This window comes from Mauremys reevesii, linkage group 3 (genome assembly GCF_016161935.1).
Source record: "Mauremys reevesii isolate NIE-2019 linkage group 3, ASM1616193v1, whole genome shotgun sequence".
NCBI classification, from domain to species: Eukaryota; Metazoa; Chordata; order Testudines; family Geoemydidae; genus Mauremys; species Mauremys reevesii.
The window spans coordinates 131,132,326-131,157,072 of NC_052625.1; the positions used below are offsets into that span (position 1 = coordinate 131,132,326).

The window sequence follows — 24,747 nt, forward strand, 5'->3', positions numbered from 1 at the left end:
TCTGCTGAGATATGTGTGAGATAGCTGCCCTCATTTCCCAGAATGCACTGATGCAGATAAAATACAATTGTGCATGTGCACTTACTATGCTAACTATGGTTGTGAGATAGAAGTGATGTACTGAAAGACAAATGTATAACTCGGTCACATAGGTGTCATGAACTGGTTACAAATGACCTGTGGCTGTACTTGTAGTATGGTCATGGCCTAACTTGGGTCAACACCAAACCAGACATAATGAATTTCTCTCGGAATTGAAGAAAATAAGTGACTTAAATGAAAACAAAACAAAGAAAACCCCAAACCATAATGAGTTTGCTTACTTTTACAGAAGACCTTTTCCATCATCCTATTCAGTGAAGTCATATTATTGTCAGGTACTATTGATTGTGGCCTCATTAGCATAGAGGATCAATGAGGAATAAGAATGGAAGCATATGTTTGTGTTAATATGCTAAATAGACAATGTGGATGATAGTTTCAAAGAAAACATTATTCATGAGAATTCATTATTGAATTTTAAAGTGAGCTAATTGGTTGCTAATGTATTCAATTACAGATCTAACATTCAAAGTGCCTGGACATAAGCGTTTGAATTGTTAAGTGTCGTCTTTTCCAAATGCAAAAATGAGCTATACAAAATGTTTGTGTATTCTTTTAGCAGGATTATTGCTTGATTTTGCTTTTATTCCCTTTGTGACATCTTGTTGAAATGTCTGCTGATTACACTTTAATGAAGTCCCTCACTGGCACTTAATATTTAAAGTGAATTTAACAGAATGCTTTGATTACTAGCCTTGAGAATGATTGAGTAATATATTGGGCATGTTTTACCTGTTTTGTTTTGTAGCCCTTTAAAGATCGTTGTGAGTGGTTCTATGAACATTTGCACTCTGGACAACCAGATTCAGACATGGTGCACAGACCAGTCAATGAAAATGACATCCTGTTGGTTCACAGAGGTATTACACTACAAGGAGGAGGAATGCATGTATAAAGTGCATAATATTTCTGAGATTCTTTTAAGATATAAAATTAACTAGTGTTTCATATTTAGATTCTATTTTTAGAAGTAGCTGTGAAGTTGTGTCTAAAGCAAATTGTGCAAAGCTGAAGCAGGGGATTGCTGTGCGATTCCATGGTGAAGAAGGCATGGTAGGTAAAACATTCATAAACAATTTTTTTTGATATGCATATAAATATAATTTATACCAATTCTACCCAAAATTTGAATCTAAATGACGTTTTAACAATACTCTTATACTTTTGCTTAAGAAATATATTTGGTTACTCATTTTGTTAAACCATTTGTAAAATTAAATTTCTTTTTGCTGTATTTTTATCCTTTTGACATGTAGGGTCAAGGTGTGGTACGTGAATGGTTTGATATCTTATCCAATGAGATAGTTAACCCAGACTATGCACTGTTCACCCAGTCAGCTGATGGTATGTTGGTATCTCTTGTTCTTCTAACTTTAAAGTTTGCTTCAGCAAATGTTCATAATCTAGGGAAAAGGTCCGATAAATTATTCATAATGTAAACCGTTATCAATTAAGGTATAATTGACAGAAAAAGTCCTTTGCTAATAAATAATATGCACTGTCCATTAACTACAATTGAGAACTAAGCAACTTTTATAAGTAGACATGTTGCTGACTGACTTGCAAACATTGCTCGCTCTTTGGCATGGGTGGAGAAATTCTATTTTAGCTCCTTTTGAGTTCCCAGTTTAATTTTCCTTTCATTTTCCTGGTAGCAAGAAGACATACCTCACGCATCAGCAGCAGGCGGGTGCTGTCTTTCCCCTTGCAGTTACTTGTATGTCTGGGCTGGTGCAGGCAGGATATGGGGAGTTTTTTTCATCCCCTCTTGACATCAGCCCCACAACTGGTTTCTGCAGTAAAAACAGCTGTTTATCTCCCTGGAATTGCTTTTTAGTGCCTGACTTCTTGTCTCGTGGGTACCGAACAGATCATCTAGCCGCAAAGCTTTTCTCAGAAGTAGGGATTGTCTCACTCGCACCTTCTACCAGTTTCTTAGGAAACTGCAAAGAGAACTCAGCCAGCAAATGTTGCATCCTGAAAGCTGGGAAAAAGGGTTTAGAAAGGTGTGTGAGAGAGACTGAACCTTCTGTCACTATGCTTTAAATAAATGCAAAGGAGTGGTTAGGCTCTAATCCTGCAAACACTTAAAAGTATGTTCACAAATTTAGCCATGTGAATAGCCATGGAACTGCTTATATGAGTAAAATGATGCCTGTGCATAAGTATTGTCGGGATTGGGGCCTATATGTAGTAGCTCATTATTACCCTTATGATGAGGGCATAATTGAGTCATCCCTGATTGTCTATTAAAATTCCATTTTAACCCATTTCTTTCCTAAATCACTTTAGTCCTGCTGAATGTAGTACAGAAATTACAATCTGAATTAGAATGTTTTAAAAAACAAACAAACCCCCCAAATTTTTACTTCAGTGTTTCAGATAATCAAACAAGTAGATTAATTACTTAGGTAGAAGAAAAATAGCTTTGAAATAGACCACAGGTGAGTACAGCTACACTTAAGCAAGTTGTTTGGCTCTGATTATAGTCTATTGAACAATGCACGCTAATTCTAAAAATCTGGAGAACTTGCTTCAACTTTTTGTTATGTAGAAAGATACTGAGAACTTGAAATTATATAATTAAATCTTAATTATCAAAAGGAACATTTCCTCCTCCTTTTTCATAGTGTCAGACCTTGCCTGTTGTAAGGTGTGTCCAAGTTTTGGCTGTGCATGTTTTATATTTGCTCTGGATGGCCTTTGTACTTTAATTCCAAACCAGCAAGAATGTAAATATTTCTGAAAAATATTCAATTTTTTGTCAATTCAATGGATTGAGGTGAAGAAGGTGTAAACACTGTGGCCCTGGGAAATGTAATTTTTGTTTGAAATGTTAAGAATGTGTGTGTAAGAAATATCTGTTTCAGTTTTAATAAGTTGTAAAAAGTAATTACAAGTTTTATCCTGGTTTTGCCTTTTGATTTTGGTCACACCAAGAAAATAGATCTATCAGAGAAGAGGGTAATGTGGGTGTGTGGTTTTTGTTCTTGTCCTATGAACAAATTACAACTGTTGAATTTGTTTTGAGAGGTTGAAATTACAGTAAAAATATATAGGCTGCAGTTGTAAGATACGGGCTTAAACTATGACTAAATATAATAGCACCCTTTGTTTCGTAGGAACAACCTTTCAGCCAAACAGCAACTCTTCTGTAAATCCTGATCACTTGAACTACTTTCGATTTGCTGGACAGATCTTGGGTTTAGCTCTGAATCACAGGCAGCTGGTCAACATTTACTTCACAAGGTCATTCTACAAGCATATTCTTGGTATGGTTCTATTAAAATCCTGTTTTAGACAACTAATTCATTTCAGTAAATGATATAAATGATGTGGCTTGGTGGTACTGTTACTTATGCACTAGGCTTTCATCTTTGGTGACCTGTGGTAAAGAATGGTGGATGTGAAAGTAAATCTTTTTTGTGTGTACATCAGGGTTACAGCATGACTGGCATTCTCTGAAGAAAGGCTTAGATTGGAATAGTAAAGTTGTTGAAAATGAAGTACACTGGGTACTTCTGTGTGGTGAAACTTAGTAGAGCAACTTTTACACTATATCAACTGGAGCAAATAGCTAGTCCTTCACTCTTATTAACTAATATATGAAGCTCACTTGTGGATGTTTCTTAAGAAAAAATGACAGTGCCACTGCTATAACCCCTTTAAAGTGTAAATATATAAACTAGTGGCCATTGCCACTTTGTATTTGATTCTTTTTAAACACATTGTTAGTTCAGAGACAAGAAGTACAGGCATTATAGCCAGCAGGTTCATTAGTTTTATTACGTAATAACACTGTTTGATATTTAAATGGTAGGTTAATTCTAAACGTTGTTTTCCATGGTTTGTAATTTCTCAGATATGTTCTGGTCTGAAATTACTTATGTTCCCCAGCCTAGAAGTATGAGACCTTTCAGGAATTCTGACAAAAATGTCTTCATAGTGGGTCCCTGAACTCTAATTCAAACATTTGGAGTTTTAACGTAAAACTCTCCTTCATTGAGGGTGCTTGGTTTGATAACTTTGAAAAAAATTGACTAAGTATTTCCAGCGTTGCAAATTTATCGAGGAAACTTGTTGGATCTAGGGGGGAAAATCTACTACTCCACTCTTACCATAAACACCCACATGCACACTCAGGTTCTCATCACATAGCAACAAAGAAAATCTGTATTTTTACCACCATCAATATTAACAATTCCTTCCCCTGACAAATTTATTACTTCTCAGTAGTGGCTCATTGGTGCTGCTATAGTAGCCTTCTCAGCCTTTTTCCTTTTCAGCGGAACTATTTTTGAGTAATCATTTAGAATGTAATGTAAGTTTGTGTCCTTTCTATAGATTCCAAGAGGATAGTTTAAAAACTCTAATAGAAAGGAGATTATTCTTGCTCAAGTTTTCAAAGAATTTCATACCAATTTCTATAGTACCCTTTTGGTTTCACCCACCTTAAAATCGATGGGATTTTTCCATAAGAGTCTTATGACTGCCATAGCTGCCTGTCCAGCAAAACCTCGAGTCTTTCTCTATTGGGAGAAGCCTAGTGTCTCAAAGATTGCCCCAGATGCAACAGTACTGTTCCAGTCCCCAGAAAGGAGCGGGAGTTCTGCTCTTTCTTCTTTAGGAATGGGGACACTAAGAACTGTTGGTGTCTTTGGCTCCTCCCTGAGGAACAAGAACATATCTGCTGGTCTTTGAGGACCTCTGTGCAGTACTCTTATGGGGATATGTTGCCCTTGGCATTTATGGAATATGTTGTCTCTGGCATCGAGCTGCAGAACAGCCAGAAAACCAGGGTCCTTTGGGGAGTGCCTGAGAAGTCCCACATGAGGGTGACTTCATTTCCTTACCATACATATGAGGGTGCACCCCCTAAGTGCCTCAGGTCTTTTGCTGCTGCCACTGCCACAGAATGCTAATGGAACTTGCCTTCTATAGATAGATCTTCCTCTATCCTACCTTAATATTGTCTTGTAATTAGTTAGCTTAGAGTAGTATAAGGTAGTTTGTTGTAAATAGCCCTTCCCTTGTCCCAGATACCTTTTTACCAGTGCTGTGTTGGGCCATGAGGTCTCATAAGGGCATCGAGAGATGTGCCTTTTGCCCAGTGATCATACCAGAGACAGGTGCTTTCATCTGGTGCTTGCTCTGTCTGGGCGAGACCCACTCAGTAACCGAAGGTACAATTTGCTGCCGCTTCCCTCCCTGCTCTAGAAGGCAGAGACATTTCAGGCTCTAGGCTCATCTAGCTTCTCAGTGTGCCTACAGCCTTGGTAGCCTGGGCTAATAGATGGTGCAGAGACCCCAGCCTCAGCGCAGAGGTCTTCCTGTGCAGGACCCATGATGAGTTTTACTGCTCTGGCCTCAGTGCCAGCTTTTTATCATGGGCTTGAGACCAGAATCTCTTTGGCCCCATGCTGGGAATGAATCCTTCACCTAGCACCAAAGATCAAGTTGGCACCACCTTAAAGGTTTCCTTAGCCCCAGTGCTAACACAGGAAGTGCCTATCTTGCCACCTGCTCCTCACATGATGATTTGGCACTATTCTATTCATCTACTGATGCCTCTGCCACAGCTCTACAAGGGCATTCAGAGGTCCATTCAGGTAAAAGGAAGGAGAAGCAGCACATCTCCTCATGAGGCGCAAAAAAGAGAGAAAAGGAGTTCTCTCTCTCTCTCTCTTGTATTCTCTGACACACAAGTGCCTCAAAGATTCTCAAATGGCATTTCTTTTCCATGCTCCTGTGGAGCCGAACATCTCAGCACCAGTTAACTTGGACTTCTAACCAGTTCAGATCCCAATAATACTTTGGATCTTTGTGTCCTGAATCTACTAGCCACCCTACAGCATGCTTTTCCACTGCTTGACTCTGCACTGAAACTTAATCCTCCAGTCCCAACCCACAGGTGCCTCTGAATATCTAACCGCTTTGGAGATGAACTTTACAGAGTCCCCAGAATTGAAATCAGGGCACTGGACCTCTGCTCTTGTCTTAGGTCCAGAAGTCATGGCAATCTACCATAGGCTTTCTTCAGCTACTCACGTGGCTGTACATACAGGACTCTGGATACCCTTTTGGAGGCTGAGACCAGTCCTGGCACTGACTGCGACACTAGTTCCAATGCCTCATCTGGCACCAGGCCCCCACTTGGCATTGATACCCTCATAGTACCTATCATTCATCCAGTGCCAAAACCAACCTTCCTCATCAGCACTGATACTGCCACCGAATCCAGTAGATGTGCAGGAGGACCTGCCTATATCTAAGGAATGGGATGAGACTCCTTCAGAATAAACCATCTGAGTCTCCTTTGGAGGAACATACAGATGGTATGTTCCTGAAGCCCAAATTGGTGCTTCATCTGTTTACATTCCTGACAATCACACTATTTCAGGGGCTACTGGGAAGAATGGCAGATACATATCAGCTGCAAATGGGTCATGGCACCAGAGATATCCAATCCCCTGTTTGACATATTTCAGGTACAGACTAGTGAGACGTAGTCTCTGCCTCTTATTCTTTGGTGGGCTGAGGATGACAGAATTATTTGGCTATCTCCTTTTCCTTCCTTGGCTGTGTCCAGGTGAGCAGACAGGATGTACACTCTGGCAAACAATGGACATCAAACAACTTTTTCCAGCCAGTTCCCTGGTGGTGTCTGCAGCATTAGAGAAAGTTAGAGGTGGCAAAGTGTCTCTTTCCACTCCTGACTGAGGAGTGTAAGCTGGGTGCTTTTGGCAGGAGAGCCTACATGTCTAGACCTCCCAGATGGCTGACTACTAAACCATCTTGTCCATCTGCAGTTACACTTTGGGGTGCCATGAGACCCATCTTGGAATCTCAACTGGAGGAATAGAAGGAAGTGGCTAAGACCTTGGTCACAGGGAGTTGTATGCTCACAAGACACTCTTAAGACCAGCATACGATGCCTCAGACACAAGTGCAAGGAAAATGGCTTAGTTTCTCCTCTTACAGCTTCTGGTGCATGATTATTTTGGATCAGTGGATAGTGGACACCATTGATGGTGGATACTCCATCCAGTTCTGCACCAGGCCATTTCACCATTTTCTCCCATCTCATGAGAGAGTCCTATTGGAAGAGGTGGATTCCCTCCTCAAGAAGGGAACCATAAAGGAGTTTCCATAGGAATACTGAAGGAAAGGATTTTAACACTACCACTTCCTGATTCCCAAGAAGAGCTAATGTCTGCGGTCTATTCTGGATCTCACAGATCTCAATAGATACATAAGAAGAATGTCTTTTCCATTTCCCTGATTCCCAGGGTCACATAAGGAAGATCAGGTTGGACAGAGCAAACATCATAATATCTGCAACATGGTCTTGTCAGCACTTGTATCCAGATCTCCTGCTGCTGGCCATGGTGCTGCTTTTTCATTGGCCTCTGTCTCCAGACTTCTTGTCTCAACAGCAAGGAAGGATTCTTCATCCTAGCATAGAGACACTCCACTTGGTAGCTTAGAGGTTAGATAACCTGGGACTAATGTGAACAGTTCCTGCTCTCAAAGACCTCAAGCCACTCTCTTACAGCTTTCACTTTTTGAAATGTTATAAATAAAAATGGCAACTGTTGTCTGGGTGGCTGACAAAGGACTTGCTAGATCTCAAGCTGAAGTTCCTTCAATCTTTGAGTACCTTTTACACTTAGTCTCAGGACTTAGTAGTCTTAGCCTCTCCCTGAAGGTCCACGTGGCAGCAATATTTGCTTATCAGAATGTTTTGTTAAGGACAAACCCTTCTTTCACTTTGCAGGTTCGTTAAGGGCATATTAAATGTTCCACCCCCTCGCCAATTAGAGTCCCTGTTGACACAGGATCTAAATCTTGTGCTAGTAAAGCTAATGGGACCCTCCTTATGAGCCCTTTCGCTCAGGCTTCTCCCAAGCATATATCAATCAAAATGGCCTTCCTGATAGCAGAGGTAATTGGTAGGAAGATGAGCAAGTGAGCTTAGTGCGCTCCACCCTGTGCTGTGCTCATAAAGGACAAAATAATCCTGAGGCCACATTCCAACTTCATGCTTAATGTAGTCCCAGATTTCCATCTATCTTAATCAGTTTCCTTTCTAACACCTCATTCCCACCCAGGGGAAGCAGGTCTCCATACACTAGATATAAGAGGCTACTGTGCTTTACTTGAGGGGAAAAAACAAAAAACCCTAAGCCCTTTGATTATTTAAATAGGTTATTTGTAGTATGTGGGAGAACCTATTACCAGACACTCTCACAAGACTACGTTACTATGTTCCATATATCATCTTAGCTAGGAAAACAGTACCTTGTTTGAAGACCCATTCCACAACTGCCACCTCAGTGTCAGTGGCCCATCTTAGGCTGGCTTCCCCTGGTGGAGACTTGCAAAGAAACTGTTTGAGAATTCAGTGTACACTTTCACCAGACGCTTCTCCTTAGACTTAGCATCATGCTCCAGCCTGGTTTCATGTAGCTGTTATATGGTCCATATTTAGCTAAAGAACTCCTCACCCACTATCTACCTGGTTGAGCCATGCTTGCTAAACTCCCATAGGTGAGACGCATATAGGCCAGTAACTACAGTGGTTGGAGAATTAGCTCTCAGTATTCATGCTACTGGCCCTCCTTCCTCTTTGCCATGGAGTAACATCAGGACACTGTAGTTTGGAAGAAGGAACTGGGGCAATTCCTTATGTAGCATAGGGTGGTGATGTCACTCATACACAAGAACTCTCGTGCACCTGCCAGTGGAGGTGGTTTTGCAAAGTAGCTTGACACCAGGAGTGCCACATTGCAGTGGACTGTACAGAGGTAGCTCTTGAACGCTTACTGGTAAGTAATCTTTCACATTACTGTGCAGGCAGAGAAGAAAGCTGGAACTAAATGTGAAAGAAATTCCTTTGGCTCTGGCTGTGACTGTGTGGTAGGCAAGGAGTGACCAGGGCTGAGATTGGAGGAGCTGTTGATCTTCCCTCTTTCTCCATGGTTTCACAGCGGGGGAAGATATGGAAGGATCAAATTAGCAGTGGCACTTGCAAAATGTATGCTGTAATTGGATGTGTAGTTAGGAAAGGGGATAAAAATAGGAAATTCTAAAACTTCTTTCTGTACTCAGCTGAGCCTGTATAACAACTTTTGCTTTTTAGCTTCTTTACATTATAAAAGCAAATCTGGAAGTTGCTTTAGAGTTTCACAGCTTAAGTTTTTGTTCTAAAAGTGATTTGTAGCTGGACCACAGTTGTTGCTGAAAGAGCAGCAGATCTCGCAGGAAATGGGATAAAAAAGAAATCAAAAGAGCCAAGGAAATTAATTTATTCTGAGTATATAAAAGACCTCCATAACTACTTCCTTAGTATTTTTTTCCAGATACAAACTGCTTTTTAGTGAAGAGACATTTTTTAATATACTAAAGCAACTGGTTTTGTAAAACTTACTGGTTGTAAACACCTTTTGGACTGGTGTATTTTTGTGAGGTGAATGGTTGAAAGCCTTGGGCTTCACAGTGAGACTTGAGTCAGTGTCCCAGGAATGTACACTTGTTATAGCTTATTGATGAAATGGTGTGTGACTTAGGTTCACCAGGAGAGTCTATATCAAAGGACATGTTTTACTTTCTATGGCTGTGTCCAAAATATAGAAGATATGGCGAGTTTAAATTCTGCTGTGTATCATGACTATAAATCTGTTTTTCATCCCTGCATTATTCCAGTCCCTCTCTAGAGGGCAATCTTCTACCATAGAACACGCAGGCTGAGGCAAACTGAATATGTGGATTTTGATTTTATTTTCTCAGGTATTCCCGTAAATTATCAGGATGTGGCATCTATTGATCCAGAGTATGCAAAGAACTTGCAGTGGATTTTAGATAATGATATCAGTGATCTTGGGCTGGAACTGACCTTCTCCGTTGAGACTGATGTGTTTGGAGCAATGGAAGAAGTGCCTTTGAAACCAGGGGGTGCAAGTATTCTTGTTACACAAGACAACAAAGTGAGTGTTCAGGTTTATCCAGAAGTTACTGATAAGAACAGTTGAACTGACCTATGAGTGAGTAGAAGCATAAATTATGTACCTAAAGTAATCATACCCACAATATTAAAAAATAGCTGGCAAAATGGTCCCCGTTTGTATATGTCAGTAAATTGGACCACTCTTCTGAAGAAAGTTCTTTAAACAGCTCTTGGAAATTGTCTGTCTCCTCTTTTGTTGGAGTTTTTATGAAGAAAAACAAGGTAGAACTCAAATGAAGGACTTTTTAGAAGTGACATCATACTATACTGCACATAATCAAGCTCTTGGCGGAGGGTGGGGGTGTGGGAGGAGGAGTATTAACCAGGAATACCTGTGTGCCTTTCAAAAATACAGCTGTAGGTAATGTTGCTTAGGTGTTGTAAAATTCACTGTTAAACATGGCCTGTTTAGTAAACAGTGGAGTATTTAAGGTGTGTTGGGACAGAGAAGTGCAAAGCACCCAAAACTCCATTTGAAGTCAGTAGGAATTGTGCTGCTCAGCTACCCAGACAGTTTGGTCTTACGTTATCATTGAACAAAACACGATGCAAATTCATTCACTAAACAGAAAGGGATAGGATTTTGAAATAAACTTATTAGGCCTTTCATCTTTCAACAATTCCAGGCTTATTTTATGAGCCATAAACAAAGTTTAACGATATAACATTTTGATCTATGTAAAGCAGAAGCTGACAGAATTATAACTGGGTTAAAATCTGTGTGCTAGCGCAGGTGGGTCTAATACTTAAACACGGTACTAAAGCAAAGTCTGTTTCTGTTCTGTGTTAAATATTTTGTAAACAACTTGCTACTGCTTGTGCTACAGAAAAACTAAACCTAAATTAAATATGTACTGTATACCCTGTGGCTATAAACCCCTGAAAATTGAATGATATAGTGAAATCTAAAGAGAACTTCTTTGGAAAAGATACAAAGTAATGTAGACTTCTAAAATTTAGTACTGTGATTTATGTTTCATGCACTGCCTACATGAAGAAAGTCATTAGTCTGTAGTGTGTAATTACCATAACAAGGGTTAAAATAGTATCCTTTGCCCAGCCTCTCTTCAAAAATTTAGTTCTAAATTGATATAATTTACCTTTTTATTGAATTTTGTCCTTCATTCAATAGCTAAGTGTATTCTTCATACAGTCTTTAATGTTCAGTATCTGGTAATATGCCTTCATGCTACTGACACGTCAAATTTACCATTTGTGTTTTCTTCTTTAATCTTTCCATATGTATTAAATGGTTGTCATGGTGGGTCTGTTACCAGTATAAGCACACTGTGTGTGTGAATAGATTTTAAAGGAAAACTGTGCTCAGTTTATTCAATGCAGTGGTCTGAAAGTTTCCATGAGAAGCATTTCCAACCATGTATAAATTGTTTAGTATTGAAAATATGAAAATAGTTGTAATCACAGTTTTGTTTGTGATATTGAGTCTGGGAGTCCAGCATATAATCCTTTTCAGTGTTAAGCAAACAAGCATCAATATAGTTGGTGTTAAAACTTCGTAGAAGAGTCAAGCAGACATTGTTCGAATCAAATTCTGTGCTTCCTTCGCACTGGTTCTGACTTCAGCATACTATGTGTATTATATGTATACGTAAATTATATGTATTTATCTAGCTTTTTGTTGGTAAGATATTCGGCTGTTATATTGGCAAATGACCACTTGGTGTCGTCATTTATTTTAAAATTTTCTTGTTTCTTGGACTTTGACAGTGAATCCTTACGTGCATAATCTTCCTTTCTATCAGGGCAGAAATGTCATTCAGATAACTAACATGCATATTATGAGACTGATTCTCCACTGTCTTGTACCATTCAGAGTTGGTTTCCACCCCCTTTGCACAGGTGTAAATGACTGCACAATGCAAGTCAGTGGAGATTTGGCCCCTCTATTAGTATTATAAATGGATGGAGTCAGGGAACAAATACTCTGTTTGGTTCCAATCTCTTTTTTAAATTCTTGTCACATAATATATATAATATATATTCTTAGTTTAATATATCCCACAATAATTTGTGGTTTCAGTGTTGCCATTATAAAGTCTATCGTCAGTTTACAATGCTCTTTTCAATTTGAACGAAGTTGGAAATTTGCTAACATGTCATCCCTAATCTAATATTTAAGTTCTCCTGTTTGACTTACCCTACAAGAATTTTACATATTTTAGTTTGATAATTTTATGTATATTTGCTTTATAAATATTCTCATACTGCCTCAACTACATGCTCAACCCTGACATGAAGAGATCAGCTCTAGAGGTGATATTTCTATTCCCTTCTTGCCCTTAGCACCTTTTGATGTTGCTAATTATTATGGTGACTTTTGAAATATGGATGGTCATTCCCTTGGGAATGTGGAGATTATCAAACTATTTAATGACACGGTCATACAAACAGCAGTTAGAGGGCAATGACTTTTTTGCTCTCTACTGATCTGGGCTAGATTCAGTCTAATGCAGGGGTGGGCAAACTTTTTGTCCCAAGGGCCACATCTGGGTATGGAAATTATATGGTGGGCCATGAATGCTCACGAAATTGGGGGTTGGGGTGCGGGAGGGGGTGAGGGTTCTGGCTGGGGGTGTGGGCTCTGGGTTGGGGCTGGGGATGAGGGGTTGGGGGTGCAGGAGGGTGCTTTGGGCTGGGACTGAGGGGTTCAGAGGGCAGGAGGAGGATCAGGGCTATGGCAGGGGGTTGGGGTGCAGGATCCGGGCGGTGCTTACCTCAGGCAGCTCCCAGAAGCAGCGGCATGTTCACCCTCCAGTTCCTATGTGGTGGCGGGGCGAGATGGCTCTGCATGCTGCCCTGTCCACAGGCACCACCCCTGCAGCTCCCATTGGCGGTAGTTTCCATCCAATGGGAGCTGCAGGGGTGGCACTTGGAGCGGGGCAGCGTGCGGAGCTCCTTGGCTGCCCCTCCGCATAGGAGCCGGGGGAGGGACGTGCCACTGCTTCTGGGAGCCATGTGTAGCAGGGTAAGCCCCCGACCCCTCTCCCTGGCGGGAGCTCGAGGGCCGGATTAAAATGTCTGGGGGGCCAGACGTGGCTGTCAGGCCTCGATTGCCCACCCCTGGTCTAAGAGTCTTTGACTTTTAAATCATATGTCAATTCTTGGTCATACCTATTCAGTAAATATTTTCTTGATGACCTGGATTTGTACTGTGTAACTTAATGGCTCTGGCAGATTTAAAAAATGCCTTTTTTTAAAAAAGGATCCAAAGTATGTAATGATTTTATACTGCAGTCTTTCTTCTCCAATAAGTTTAGAATATTTTTCTGTAGTCTACAGTGTAATTTTTTTTGTAATTTAAGAATAAAAAATTGCCCTTTTCCAAAACTTCTTCTAACATCTGTAAGAGGAGGGAAATTCAGTCTCTGAAGAAGTTCATTATTGTGTGTCCAGGAGAGGGATACCTGTTGAAAAGTATTATCATCCCAACCAATTCAGAAAGTCATGGAGCACAAAGGGGAAAAAAATGATGCTAATCCCAGTCCAGTAGAAGAGGAATGTCAATTGAGAATGACGTACTTATTTAAAACAAAAATTAGTTCAGCAGATAAAAACTGAAGAAATTTGTATGGATGGTGTTGAAAGTAGGATATACAATTTCAATAAAATAGTCTATATGTGGCTATCCAACAATGACAACTCACAGGGTCACGTGCTCTCATGTGGCTTCATAATATGAGCTGTGAGGAGCAAGATCATGAACAAATGTCACACAAGAATGTGCATGCTCACACTGAAGTCTCAGCATGATGCTTGACCCTTTTTTCAATCACTTTTTCGCACCTGGCTTCCTCAAAGTGTTAACTTTTATTGATAGTTGCTCTCTATTCAGTCTATTCTGTCCTTGGCTATGTCTTCAAATGTATTGTTCTTTATGCTGCATGAGGTGAGTTTCTGCTTATGGGTGTCTCTTTGAAGTGTTTTGTTGACCACCCATACTGTGCTTTCAAGAGCGACAGCTCATAGAAAACTTTTGTTTTCTGGAGTATGTTGTTGCCCACTCTGATAACATGATCTGTCAATCTAAGCTGAGCTTTGATCATTTACTTGGCCTCAACTGGCCTCAATTACTGTTTTTGTTCTTTCAAGGATATTAATGTTTGAGACTTTGTCTTGCCAGTCGACTTTCAGAATAGAGTGGAGGCGGCATGTGTGACATTCTTCAAGTTGCTTAATGTGTCTGAGGTAAATTGTCGATGTTTCACACCTGTCTAAAAGGGATGCTATTACTGCTGCATTTGGTATTATCAGTTTTGTTAAGTGTTGGATGGTGTGCTGGTTGAGTATCCTATGGCAAAGTCTTCTGAAGGCCTGGCTTACCTTTTATATTTGACTTGATCTTTCATGGTCCAGCGAACCATCTGTTAAGATACTACTGCCCAGGTATGTAAAGTTATTGACCATCTTTGGCTTAAACAATCAATGGTGATATTTGGCTGGTGGTTGGTTGGAAGACGACTTTTTTTTTTTTTTCCAGGCTGATGGTGAGTTGAAACTGTTTAGTTGCCTCAGAGAACCTGTCAAGGATAAGCTGTAGATTGTTTTCACTATGGCAAGTAGTGCATAGTCATCCACAAAAAGGGCTTCGCATACGAGTTCTTCAAGAATTTTTGTATTTGCAGTAAGCCTTTAGAAATTGAAGAGTTTTTTCCATCAGTTCCATACCTTACGTAGATGCCCTTTGGAAGGCTGGTCTTTGCGTAATTCAGAACTGCTGCAAAGAAGAGACCAAAAAGGGCCAGTGCCAGCACACAGGCTTGCTTCACTCCATTATATATGGGAAATTGTTTAAAAGGTCACTATCTGAGAGGACTTGACCAGTCACATCTTTGTGAAATTGATATATGATGTTGGCAGATTTGGTGGAGCAGCCAAACTTTTTTCTAGAATTTTCCAGAGGCCGTTTCTGCTCACAGTATTGAATGCTATTTTTAGGTCAATGAAGACAGTGTACAGTTCTGTGTTTTTGTTAAGTTTTTTTTTCCTGAATCTCTCTCAACAAAAACCATGTCTGTGGTGCCCTGACCTGATCTAAATCCACAGTGGCTCTCTGGTAGAAACGTATCTGATACTGTTTTGACAAACTGATTGAGCAAAATATGGGTGGTGAGAATTTTGCTACTAACAGATAGCAGGAAAATACCCCAGTAGTTACCACAGTCAGAGTTGATGCCTTTATGTTTGTATACTGTAGTTGATTGCATCTTTGAAGCCCTGAGGAATTTGCTTGACTTCCCATCTTTGATTTCATGTAGATAATTGACAGCATTTAGGCCTGCAAGTTTTAAAGATTTCATCTAGTATGTCATCTTTGCCAGGTGTTTTGCCTGACTTCATTTGTTTGATAGCTCTTTGCACTTCCTCAACAGTAGGTGGGTGGGCGATTTCTTCATATATGGGGGTCAAGTCCTCTAGCACCTGTGGGTTGATAGTAAAGGGTGATTCCGTGGCTCAGTGAAGTGCTGTACTCATCTTTCAGAGATGCCTCACTTGTCCTTGATTAAGGTAGATCCACCTGAATTCTTTAGTGGAGCTGGTCCAGATTTTGATGGGCATAAATAGCTTTCAGGGAATCCTAAAACAATGTTATGTTAGTATTGACATAATGCAGTGTTTCTTTTGCTTTCTTTTCCCACCAGTTTTCCTGTAGGAACGAATGCAGTCTTTAACCCTTGACTTACTGGTACTTGAATTTATCTTTCTTTAATGTTGTTTTTGTCATTTTGCCAAGACATACACATCATTCTTTTGCTTGAGAATTTTTTCATTGAACCAGTCCTGGTGCCATCTTTGATTTATGGCTAGAATATCTTCTGAGGCTTGAAGAATGGCCGATTTGAATATATTCCACTTTTACAGTACATTATTGGTTGATGTAATGTTATTAAACTTTCCCCTAAGTCTTCCCTTAGTTTTTCTTGAAGAAATGGATGTCTCTGCTTTGCTATGTTCAATTTGAGATTTAATATCTTCAGCCGAGGGGCAGCAGCATGTAATTTAAAAATGACTCTGATCATTGTGTGGTGAGTCCAGCTATTCGCCCTTTGCATTGCTCTGGTGATATTAATGCCCCTTTGCCATATAATGACAGTCATTCAGGTGCCAGTACTTTGATCTCAAATGCATCCAAGAGGTTTTATATTTGTCTGCTTGCTTAAATACTGTGTTGGTAATAGAGTTCATGCTCAGCACACTTGCTGAAGTAGGAGGCTATTGCTGTTCATTTTTCCAACTCCATTGGTCTTTATTACACCGTTCCAAGCCTCGCTGTCTTTTCCTACTCTGGTATTAGTCTCCCACGGATAAATCTTTCAGTGACTTCAGAAAGCTGCTTCTAATGGCAAAATAAATGCCATAATTCCTTTCTTCCTCTGCTGTTTTCCCTTTCCAAAAGAAGATTAGCCATCTTCTAGTTCAGCAAGCCCCAAACTTTTGACAGTCGTACCCCCCTTCCCGTCCGCATCCCCCCGTCTTCCTGTAGCTGAGAGCGGGGATCTGGCTCAGGGTAGGGAGGGGGGAGACACAGACAGGGTAAGGGGGCCAAAGGTGGGGCCGCAGCTGGGGGGTGGGTCTGGGGCTGAGAGTGGTGCCAAGGCTGAGGACGGAAGCAGAGCTTCAACTGGGCTGTGGGGGGGGGGGCCAGCAGCTGGCCCATGGCCAGCTGCTGCTCTGCTCCAAGCCTTACCCTAGCCTTCACCCCGGGCCAGGAATGGAGCTGTGGCCAATGGGCGAGGCTGGTGGGGGGACCAGGAGCAGAGCCATGCCAAGGCTGGCAATGGGGCCAAGGCACAGGGCCAGGAGCCAGGGACATGGCTAGGGGCTGGGTGGCACTCTCTCCCTGCCTCTGTGGGGGCTGGTCTGGGCCCTGTTGCGCCCCCTGGATGTTCCTCTATGCCCCTTAGAGTGGCACACCCCACACTTAGGAACTAGGACAGAGGTCCCCATTCTGGAGCCTTCTTCTGCAAGTCGTCTTTTGCTGAGGGCAGCCATATTGATGCTCCATCTTGCAAGTTCCCTTGCAATTAATAATGTACACCTTTCAGGTCTTGATGTGGTGTTATCTATTAGAGTCCGTATGTTCCATATCCCCATTATGAGAGCTCTTGTTTTGCGTACAGAATGACCACGTGTGTGGATGATCCACCAGATGTGGTAAACTGCCCAGATTAGAGTTGGGCAGGCAATATTATGGCACTTATGCTGGCCTCTTCCTTTATGGGGGTGAGCAGTGCTGTCTTAAAAGGGGCTATTCAGTCACCTAGGATGTTGCCTAACATCCTTTGTGCCAAGGATGAAGGTTTGTGTCTGACTTCCAGTATTCACCTACACCTGACACTTCACCACTTGGCATTGCTGGAGGACTTCCTTTCTATGATGCGTGAAAGGCAATCTTGGTCTCTTGGCTGCTGAAGTCAAAGACCAGTGGCTTGAAGGGTCATAAAGACTGGGAACTTCATTAGCTACATTGGATAGCCACTGATGTCTTTTGTGCCTTGTCATATTTCATGGAATATTCCTGCAGTACCTTTTCCTCTGTTGAACCAAAAGGACTCCTCTGCCCTGTCCACCAAAGCAGACTTAGTACATATTCATAGAGTCCAAGTCCAGAAGGGATCATTGTGATCATGTAGTCTGACCTCCTATATAACACAGGCTGTAGAACTAGAGCATATGGTGTTGATTTAAAAATTTTCAGTGATAGACGAGACACCATAACCTTGGTAAGTTGCTCCAATGGTTAATTACTCTCATTGTACTTTACATCTTACTTTCAGTCTGAATTTGTCTAGCTTCACTTCCAGCCATTGGATCATGGTATACCTTTCTCTGTTAGATTGACAAGCGCATTATTAAATACGTTTCCCATGTAGGTACTTACAGACTGTAATCAAGTCACCACTTAAACTTCTCTTTGTTAAGCTAAATAGACTCAAGGAGCTCAGTCGCTATGAGGAAGGGTTTCTGATCCTTCAGAGATTATTGTGGTCTTCTCTGAAGTCTCTCAAATTTATCAACCTTCTTGAAAGGTGGATACCAGAACTGGACATGGTATTCCAGCCGCTTAGGTGAAATAACCTCTCTCCTCCTACTTGAGATTCCCCTGTTTGTTATGCTTCCAAGGACTACATTAGCCCTTTTGGCCACAGCGGCACACTGGGAGCTCATGTTCAGCTAATTATCCACCACAACCCTCAAATCCTTTTCAGTGTCTTCCCAGGAGAGAGCCTTCCATTATGTAAGTAAATGTTTACCTTTAGCCCTGTTAAAGTGTATCTTGTTTGCTTGCGCCCAGTTTACTAAGCGATGTAGATTGCTCTTTATCAGTAACCTGTCCTCTTCATCATTATTTACCACTCCCCAATTTTTGTGTCATCTGCAAACTTTATCAGTTATTTTGTTTTATTCCATGTTGTTTAATAAGAACTTTATAGTAAGAGTCAAGAACTGATCCCTGCGGTACCCCACAAAAAACACACCCGTTTGATTATTTCCTGTGTACAGATACATTTTGAGACCTATCAGTTAGCCAGCTTTTAATTCATTTAACGAGTGACAGGTTCATTTTTATATATTTCTAGTTTTTTATCAAAATGTCATGTTGGGACTAAGTCAAAGTATACTACATCAACACTATTGCCTTAATCAAGCAAACTTGTAATCTCATAAGAAAAAGATATCCAGTTAGTTTGAGAGACTCTGTTTTCCATAACCCATGTTGGTTGATGTTAGTTATGTTACCCTTCTTTAATTCTTTCCCGTATCAACTGTTCCCCTATCGTGCTCAGGGTCAATGTCAGACGGACAGGCCTATAATTACCTGGGTCATCCTGTTGCTTTTTAAATATTGCCACATAATGAGCTTTCTTCCAGTCTACTGGAACTTCCCTGGTATGTTAGCTTACTGAAAATCATCATTACCAATCCAATGAGCTCTTCAGCCAGCTTTTAAGACTCTTGGATGCAGGTTGTCTGGAACTGCTGATTTAAAAATGCCTAACTTTAGTAGCTGCTGTTTAACATCCTCCTTGTATACAATTTTTTTTATAGCCGCCTTTGCTTCCCTGTTAAATCAGTTTTGTGTTTTTGTTTTTTAAAACCATTATGGCCTTCTTCCTCAGCGGAGGGATTGTGCTTTTTGGACATCTAGAAAAGTGTTCTTAACCCATTCCCAGTCCCATGCATGTTGGAAATAAGTATTTCCAGAGGTGTCTGTCCATGGGTTCCCTCAACCTGGTTTAGCCTGCCATTCAGTCCTTGGAAGAGACTGGAATCTTGGTTGAAGATGTACTTAAGTAACCCTTCTCCTTTTGCAAGCACTTCACAAACATTTAACTAATCATTCATCTCACTCTTACGTTACTACTACTTTTAGACTGAAAAGAGAATTTCTTCCAATTTTGAAGAGACTAGCAATTCCTGTTAGAATAAAGTATAAGGGATTTCTTTGAAATTGGGCAGTCTTTTAAAATAGGGTTTTTTTTAAATGTCACTTTAGACTTACAGTAGAACCTCAGAGTTATGAACACCTCGGGAATGGAGGTTGTTTGTAACTCTGAACAAAACATTATGGTTGTTCTTTCAAAAGTTTACAACTGACCATTGACTTAATTCAGCGTTGAAACTTTACTATGCTGGAAAGAAAAATGCTGCTTTTAAACATGTTAATTTAAATGAAATAAGCACAAAAACAGTTTCCTTACCATGTCAAATCTTTTTTACACTTTCCCTTTATTTTTTAGTAGTTTGTGTTTGATACAGTACTGTACTGTATTGCTTTTTTCCCCCCTCTGCTGCTGCATGTATCACACGGAGCCAAAGTTGATTGATTTAATTTAGTTTTGAGAAGTCTTGGCATAAGTTTAGATTCCCAAGTAGAAAGATGTCTGCATTGAGTAAAAAGAATGTGTTAAAGACTTATATAGTGTGCATCAAGATGAGCTGGAATAGACTGTCAGGCTGTGCACAAGCAGATAGTGCTATGTTCGTGGTCCAGGCAATGTAAAGCTGGATGAAGCTGTCTTTCTGCCCCCATTTGAAAGTCCCTGTTCCTTTTTGACTGCTCCATAGTAGTAGCAGTTTTGAATGATAAAAAGGGAGTGAGCCAAGGCCTTGTTTCATTTAGTGTGTATCTTGGAAGGAGAGTGAGAGTGAGAGGTTCCCACTTGCAGATTGCTTAAAATGTGTGGGATACAGTACATCAGCGGTGTCCAACTGAATATTTTCATATTGTAGGTCTTTTGTTTTTCTCCTGTTTAGTTAAAAAACAAGAAAAGGAAATTCCACCCAAACTGATGTTTGAGGTTGTATTGTTCATTCAGTTAGAAAATGACAATGTAAAATTCCATTAACATTCTTGGTCTAGATCCAAGCCCCTGCTGGGACTGTGCTGCACTGTCATTCCAGAAGTAGTCTCCAAAAACATGCCCCACAAAATATGGCTGTGCTACATACATTTGTATGGGCAAAAAGGAAATAGAAGGGTACTTGCTCAAACTTCGTTGGTGTCTTTTTTTTTTTTTTTTAAGAGGCCTTTTGAAAATGTGGCCATGTTTGCTGCTGTTGCTAGCCTCAGTTAGGTGAGTGAAGAATGCATTGAAAGCCACAGCTAGAATTTACTTTGAATTATAATCTTAATGTAGGCAGGACTATGTTCATGCATATGTATTTTTATATACACCTCTACCACAATATAACGCGACCCGATAAAACACAAATTCAGATAGAACGCGGTAAAGGAGTGCTCCGGGGGGGGCGGGGCTGTGCACTCTGGTGGATCAAAGCAAGTTTGATATAATGCGGTTTCACCTATAACGTGGTAAGATTTTTTTTGGCTCCCGAGGACAGCGTTATATCGAGAGAGAGGTGTATTTTTTACCATAAAATATCTCATTTTAATGTTCTCAATATCTTTCATTGCAGGCTGAGTATGTCCAACTTGTTACTGAACTTCGAATGACAAGAGCCATTCAGCCTCAGATAAATGCTTTTTTGCAAGGATTTCATATGTTCATACCACCTTCTCTTATACAGCTTTTTGATGAATATGAACTGGTAAGCAGCAGTGCCTATATTTGTAACTGACAGCATTCAGCACTTCATTGCTAATGTAATGAGGTAGAAGTAAAGCTCAGTGTTTTGAAAGACATTTGATATTCATGCTTTGGTTTTCATTTCTGTAGACCTGCTCTGAAACTTCTTCCTTGTTCACTCTGATTACCTTAGGTGAGCATTTTCCTGAAAGATGGTAGTACTGGTCACTCATTACAAGAGTAAAGTCTTGCTTTGTAATACCCAAGATAGAAAGTGAATATGTCTTGTGGTGTCCATAAATCCCTTCAGTAAACTTCAGGAAACGTTCCTATTGCCTCGTTTATTTATCTTCACCCACTTCCTACTTTCTGAATCAAATTTACTTTCCTAAAAAACTTTGTGTAATTGCTCCATTTTTCATTTCTGACTACATATATATACTTAATACCTTGGAGAAAGTGACCACCAGTCAGGGCCTTTTCTGCCTGTTTTCCATGATATTCCATGGTTGTTTCCTTATCTGTTCGGATGTTTCTCTTCTTTCCTTCTTCCTAAGCCACAAAGTCACTTGGTGTAAAATGTTCATAATGATTTAGGATCCTAAGTCTCACTGAATGTAAAAATATAGATCATACTGTAAGCATTACATATTTAATGTAAAATTAAAGATTTTTTCCAACTTAAGATTGGAAATTCTGCTTATACTGGAGTATTGTAGTTAAACTAAACACCCAAATCTTTTACTAAAACCAGAAAAATCAGAGCAGAAATTCCACAAAAATCCTTCTTATGCAGCCTTGCCCCATTTATTTTATTCTGAAGGGTAAATCAGAGTTCCAGCCTCCACTATGTACATGTGCTGATGTTACAAATTTATACAACACTCTCTCATGTTTTTCTCCTGCAAAGTATATATGTGTATTTGTGCACACATTTGAGGTGTCGTTGGAGGGGGAACAGAGAGGCCACTGAAAATTAATTTCTTTCCCTTGTTTTCAAAGAAATACAGACTTTATTTTCTTCAGCATTTTGTCCTTTTGTCTTGCTGGTCACCTAAGATCCTGGTGTACATAGATAGTGCACATGTGCACACACATGCAAGCTCAAATACAATTCCAAGTTGTCATGTTGGGGACACTGGTTCATTAGACACACTATCTGAAGGAGTTGAAATATTGTCCTGTGATTCGTTTATATATGCTATTTTTGGTAGAATGTTGAAATTACCCTCTCCTCCCCCACCCACTATGTTGTAGATTATGCTGTACTGCCAGTCCACTGAGTTCTAATGAGAGGCCTTCACAAAAGTTTTGCTGCTGTTCATTAAGCATTTTTTCCTTCTGTCCCCTTTCAGGGATGCTTTTTTGATCATTAGGTGTATCCTTCCCTCCCTCCTGTTCTGTCACTGTCACCTTGATTAAGGTGGTGGGGTCAGTCTAGAACCTGATCTTCCATCCTCACATCAGCAAGGTGTATCAGACAAGTGTTAAGAACACTGTGCCTCTTTTGCTCCCTGTCCTTCTCTTCTCCACAATGCATTCAGCTCCTGCTGAGCAAGGAACAAAACACAGCTTTAAGCTCCAAATTTGGCCTTCTGAATAGTCGTTTGTGGTACAACCACTAACTTGTGCTTCTATAAATTTAAAACTGACATTGATATTTTAATATAGCGTTTAAAAATATTATATTAAAAATTTAAATAATGTTTTATTATTAAAAAGGAAAACCTGTCATTTCAGGTGATCACTTACAGGTTTAAAATTTCTTAACCTTGTAAATCTTTACCAGGTTTTATTGTATAGATAGTAACTGATTGAGACTTTTCGAAATGAAATTAACAACTCAGTCTTCCAGTTACGCAAGTGCTTTAATATTCAAGTATGCTTTCGAAGAGAATTTTTTCCTGTATCAGAAGTCTGTGAAACAATAAAACACAAAGGATTTCTCATTCTGATCTAAGGGATTTAATGTATTTTATATTAAGGTTGAATATGTAGTTGTGTAGTTCAGTGTAGACAAACTTGGCAGCCCTCATACACTTAACTATTCCACTTAGAATCTGTTTTATTAAAAGGGGTTCTGGTGGCTATGAGACAATGCTTTTACCTACTTTGAAACTGTATCTTTGACTTCTAGTTTCATATCTAAAATATTAAGTTGTCTTAGTCTGGAAGTAATGAATTAGTAGGGTTCCCCTTCTCATTGTCTCAGCATAGGTTGATCCTCCAACTCGGTGGATTTTTGACATCACTCTACTGAGAATAGCCTGTTTAGAAAGATGCCAGTCTTCCTTCTGTCTCACACTAGATCAGATATGGATTTGGATTATCTCTGCCGAAAAGGATGAAAGTTGCTTCCCCCTTGCCAGGAGAGAAGGCCAAAGAAAAAATACCTCTGGTTGTGGCACTAGACTCTCCTAGTCAAGGTGACAGGTTTTTCAGCCAATCCACTTCTGTGCATTGGAGGGCTGGTAGTCTGCAAAGATCCACCTTGCCTGGGGGATGGGTGGATAGGTTGGTTCTAGTAGAACTCCGGTACCAGGACTGTACTAGCTCCCTTGCTTACACTGCACTTGCATGTAATAAAATTTCTACTTCTGATGACTTGCTGGTGGAATTAAATAATGCACAAAGGTTTGCCTGTCTTGTTTAAAATGTAGGAGACTCAAGGATCTTGTATTATAAGATTTGATATCTTATTTATTATTAGGAATAAAGTATTGAAAGGAAATTGGAACAGAAAAAGCGTTTTGGTTTCATTCAGGATTATTCTTTAATTAAAGCAACTGCACTCTTCAAAATTAATTGTTTGTAGAGAAGACTAATCAAGATTTGTTTTTGTCCCCCTGAAGGAGCTGTTGCTGTCTGGTATGCCAGAAATTGATGTGAGTGATTGGATAAAAAATACAGAATACACAAGTGGCTACGAAAGAGAAGACCCTGTTATTCAGGTAAAGTCCCAGCTGAATGGATGGAGAATATTGTATTTTAATCCTTCAAAGTTTTTTTGCTACTTTTGGATAAAAACTTACATTAACCAAAGTATTCTTATAAATCACTTAAGATGGGAATGTCGCATAATAAAATGAGGTATGAATCTGACTCGGAGCTAATTTCCATAATTTAAACCATAAAATTTTAAATTTGCCCTTATTTGTTTATATCTTTTTTCAAATTAAAAAAAAAGTTTTCATTTTCCATTAACACACTTATTTTTCACTTAGTGGTTCTGGGATGTTGTAGAAGAACTAACTCAGGAAGAGCGAGTGTTACTATTACAATTTGTTACTGGCAGGTGAGAAATATTTCTGTTTATATTGCATATATTACAATAATTACAATATTACAAATTACAATTACAATATTACAAATATTCTAGAGTCAACTGGACTGCAAATGGAAAGACACATTTCATGATCAAGAACTGTTTGTTTACCTAACTGGGCAACCTGAATACTCACTTGGGAGTCTACTGTTTGTTGATCTGTAAACAGTTGTACTGTTTGTTACCACCAAAATGGCTAATTAGTATTTGTCAACACTTACTGTAATTTTGGTAGTCACTTAATTTTATTTCATCACTTATTC

The 24,747-nt window shown here is 39.9% G+C and overlaps 1 protein-coding gene across 2 annotated transcripts in view; it reads left to right on the forward strand.

Annotated features, from left to right (window-relative positions):
* The window catches only part of HACE1 (HECT domain and ankyrin repeat containing E3 ubiquitin protein ligase 1), an 82,226-nt gene that overhangs the window by 52,846 nt on the left and 4,633 nt on the right, over positions 1-24,747 (forward strand). For both annotated transcript variants that reach the window (XM_039531001.1, XM_039531002.1), the window contains exons 15-22: positions 851-962; positions 1,058-1,155; positions 1,359-1,446; positions 3,225-3,374; positions 9,892-10,088; positions 21,050-21,181; positions 24,012-24,110; positions 24,384-24,454. In XM_039531001.1, the coding sequence (XP_039386935.1) occupies positions 851-962; positions 1,058-1,155; positions 1,359-1,446; positions 3,225-3,374; positions 9,892-10,088; positions 21,050-21,181; positions 24,012-24,110; positions 24,384-24,454 (947 nt within the window). The remainder of the gene's footprint in view (positions 1-850; positions 963-1,057; positions 1,156-1,358; positions 1,447-3,224; positions 3,375-9,891; positions 10,089-21,049; positions 21,182-24,011; positions 24,111-24,383; positions 24,455-24,747) is intronic.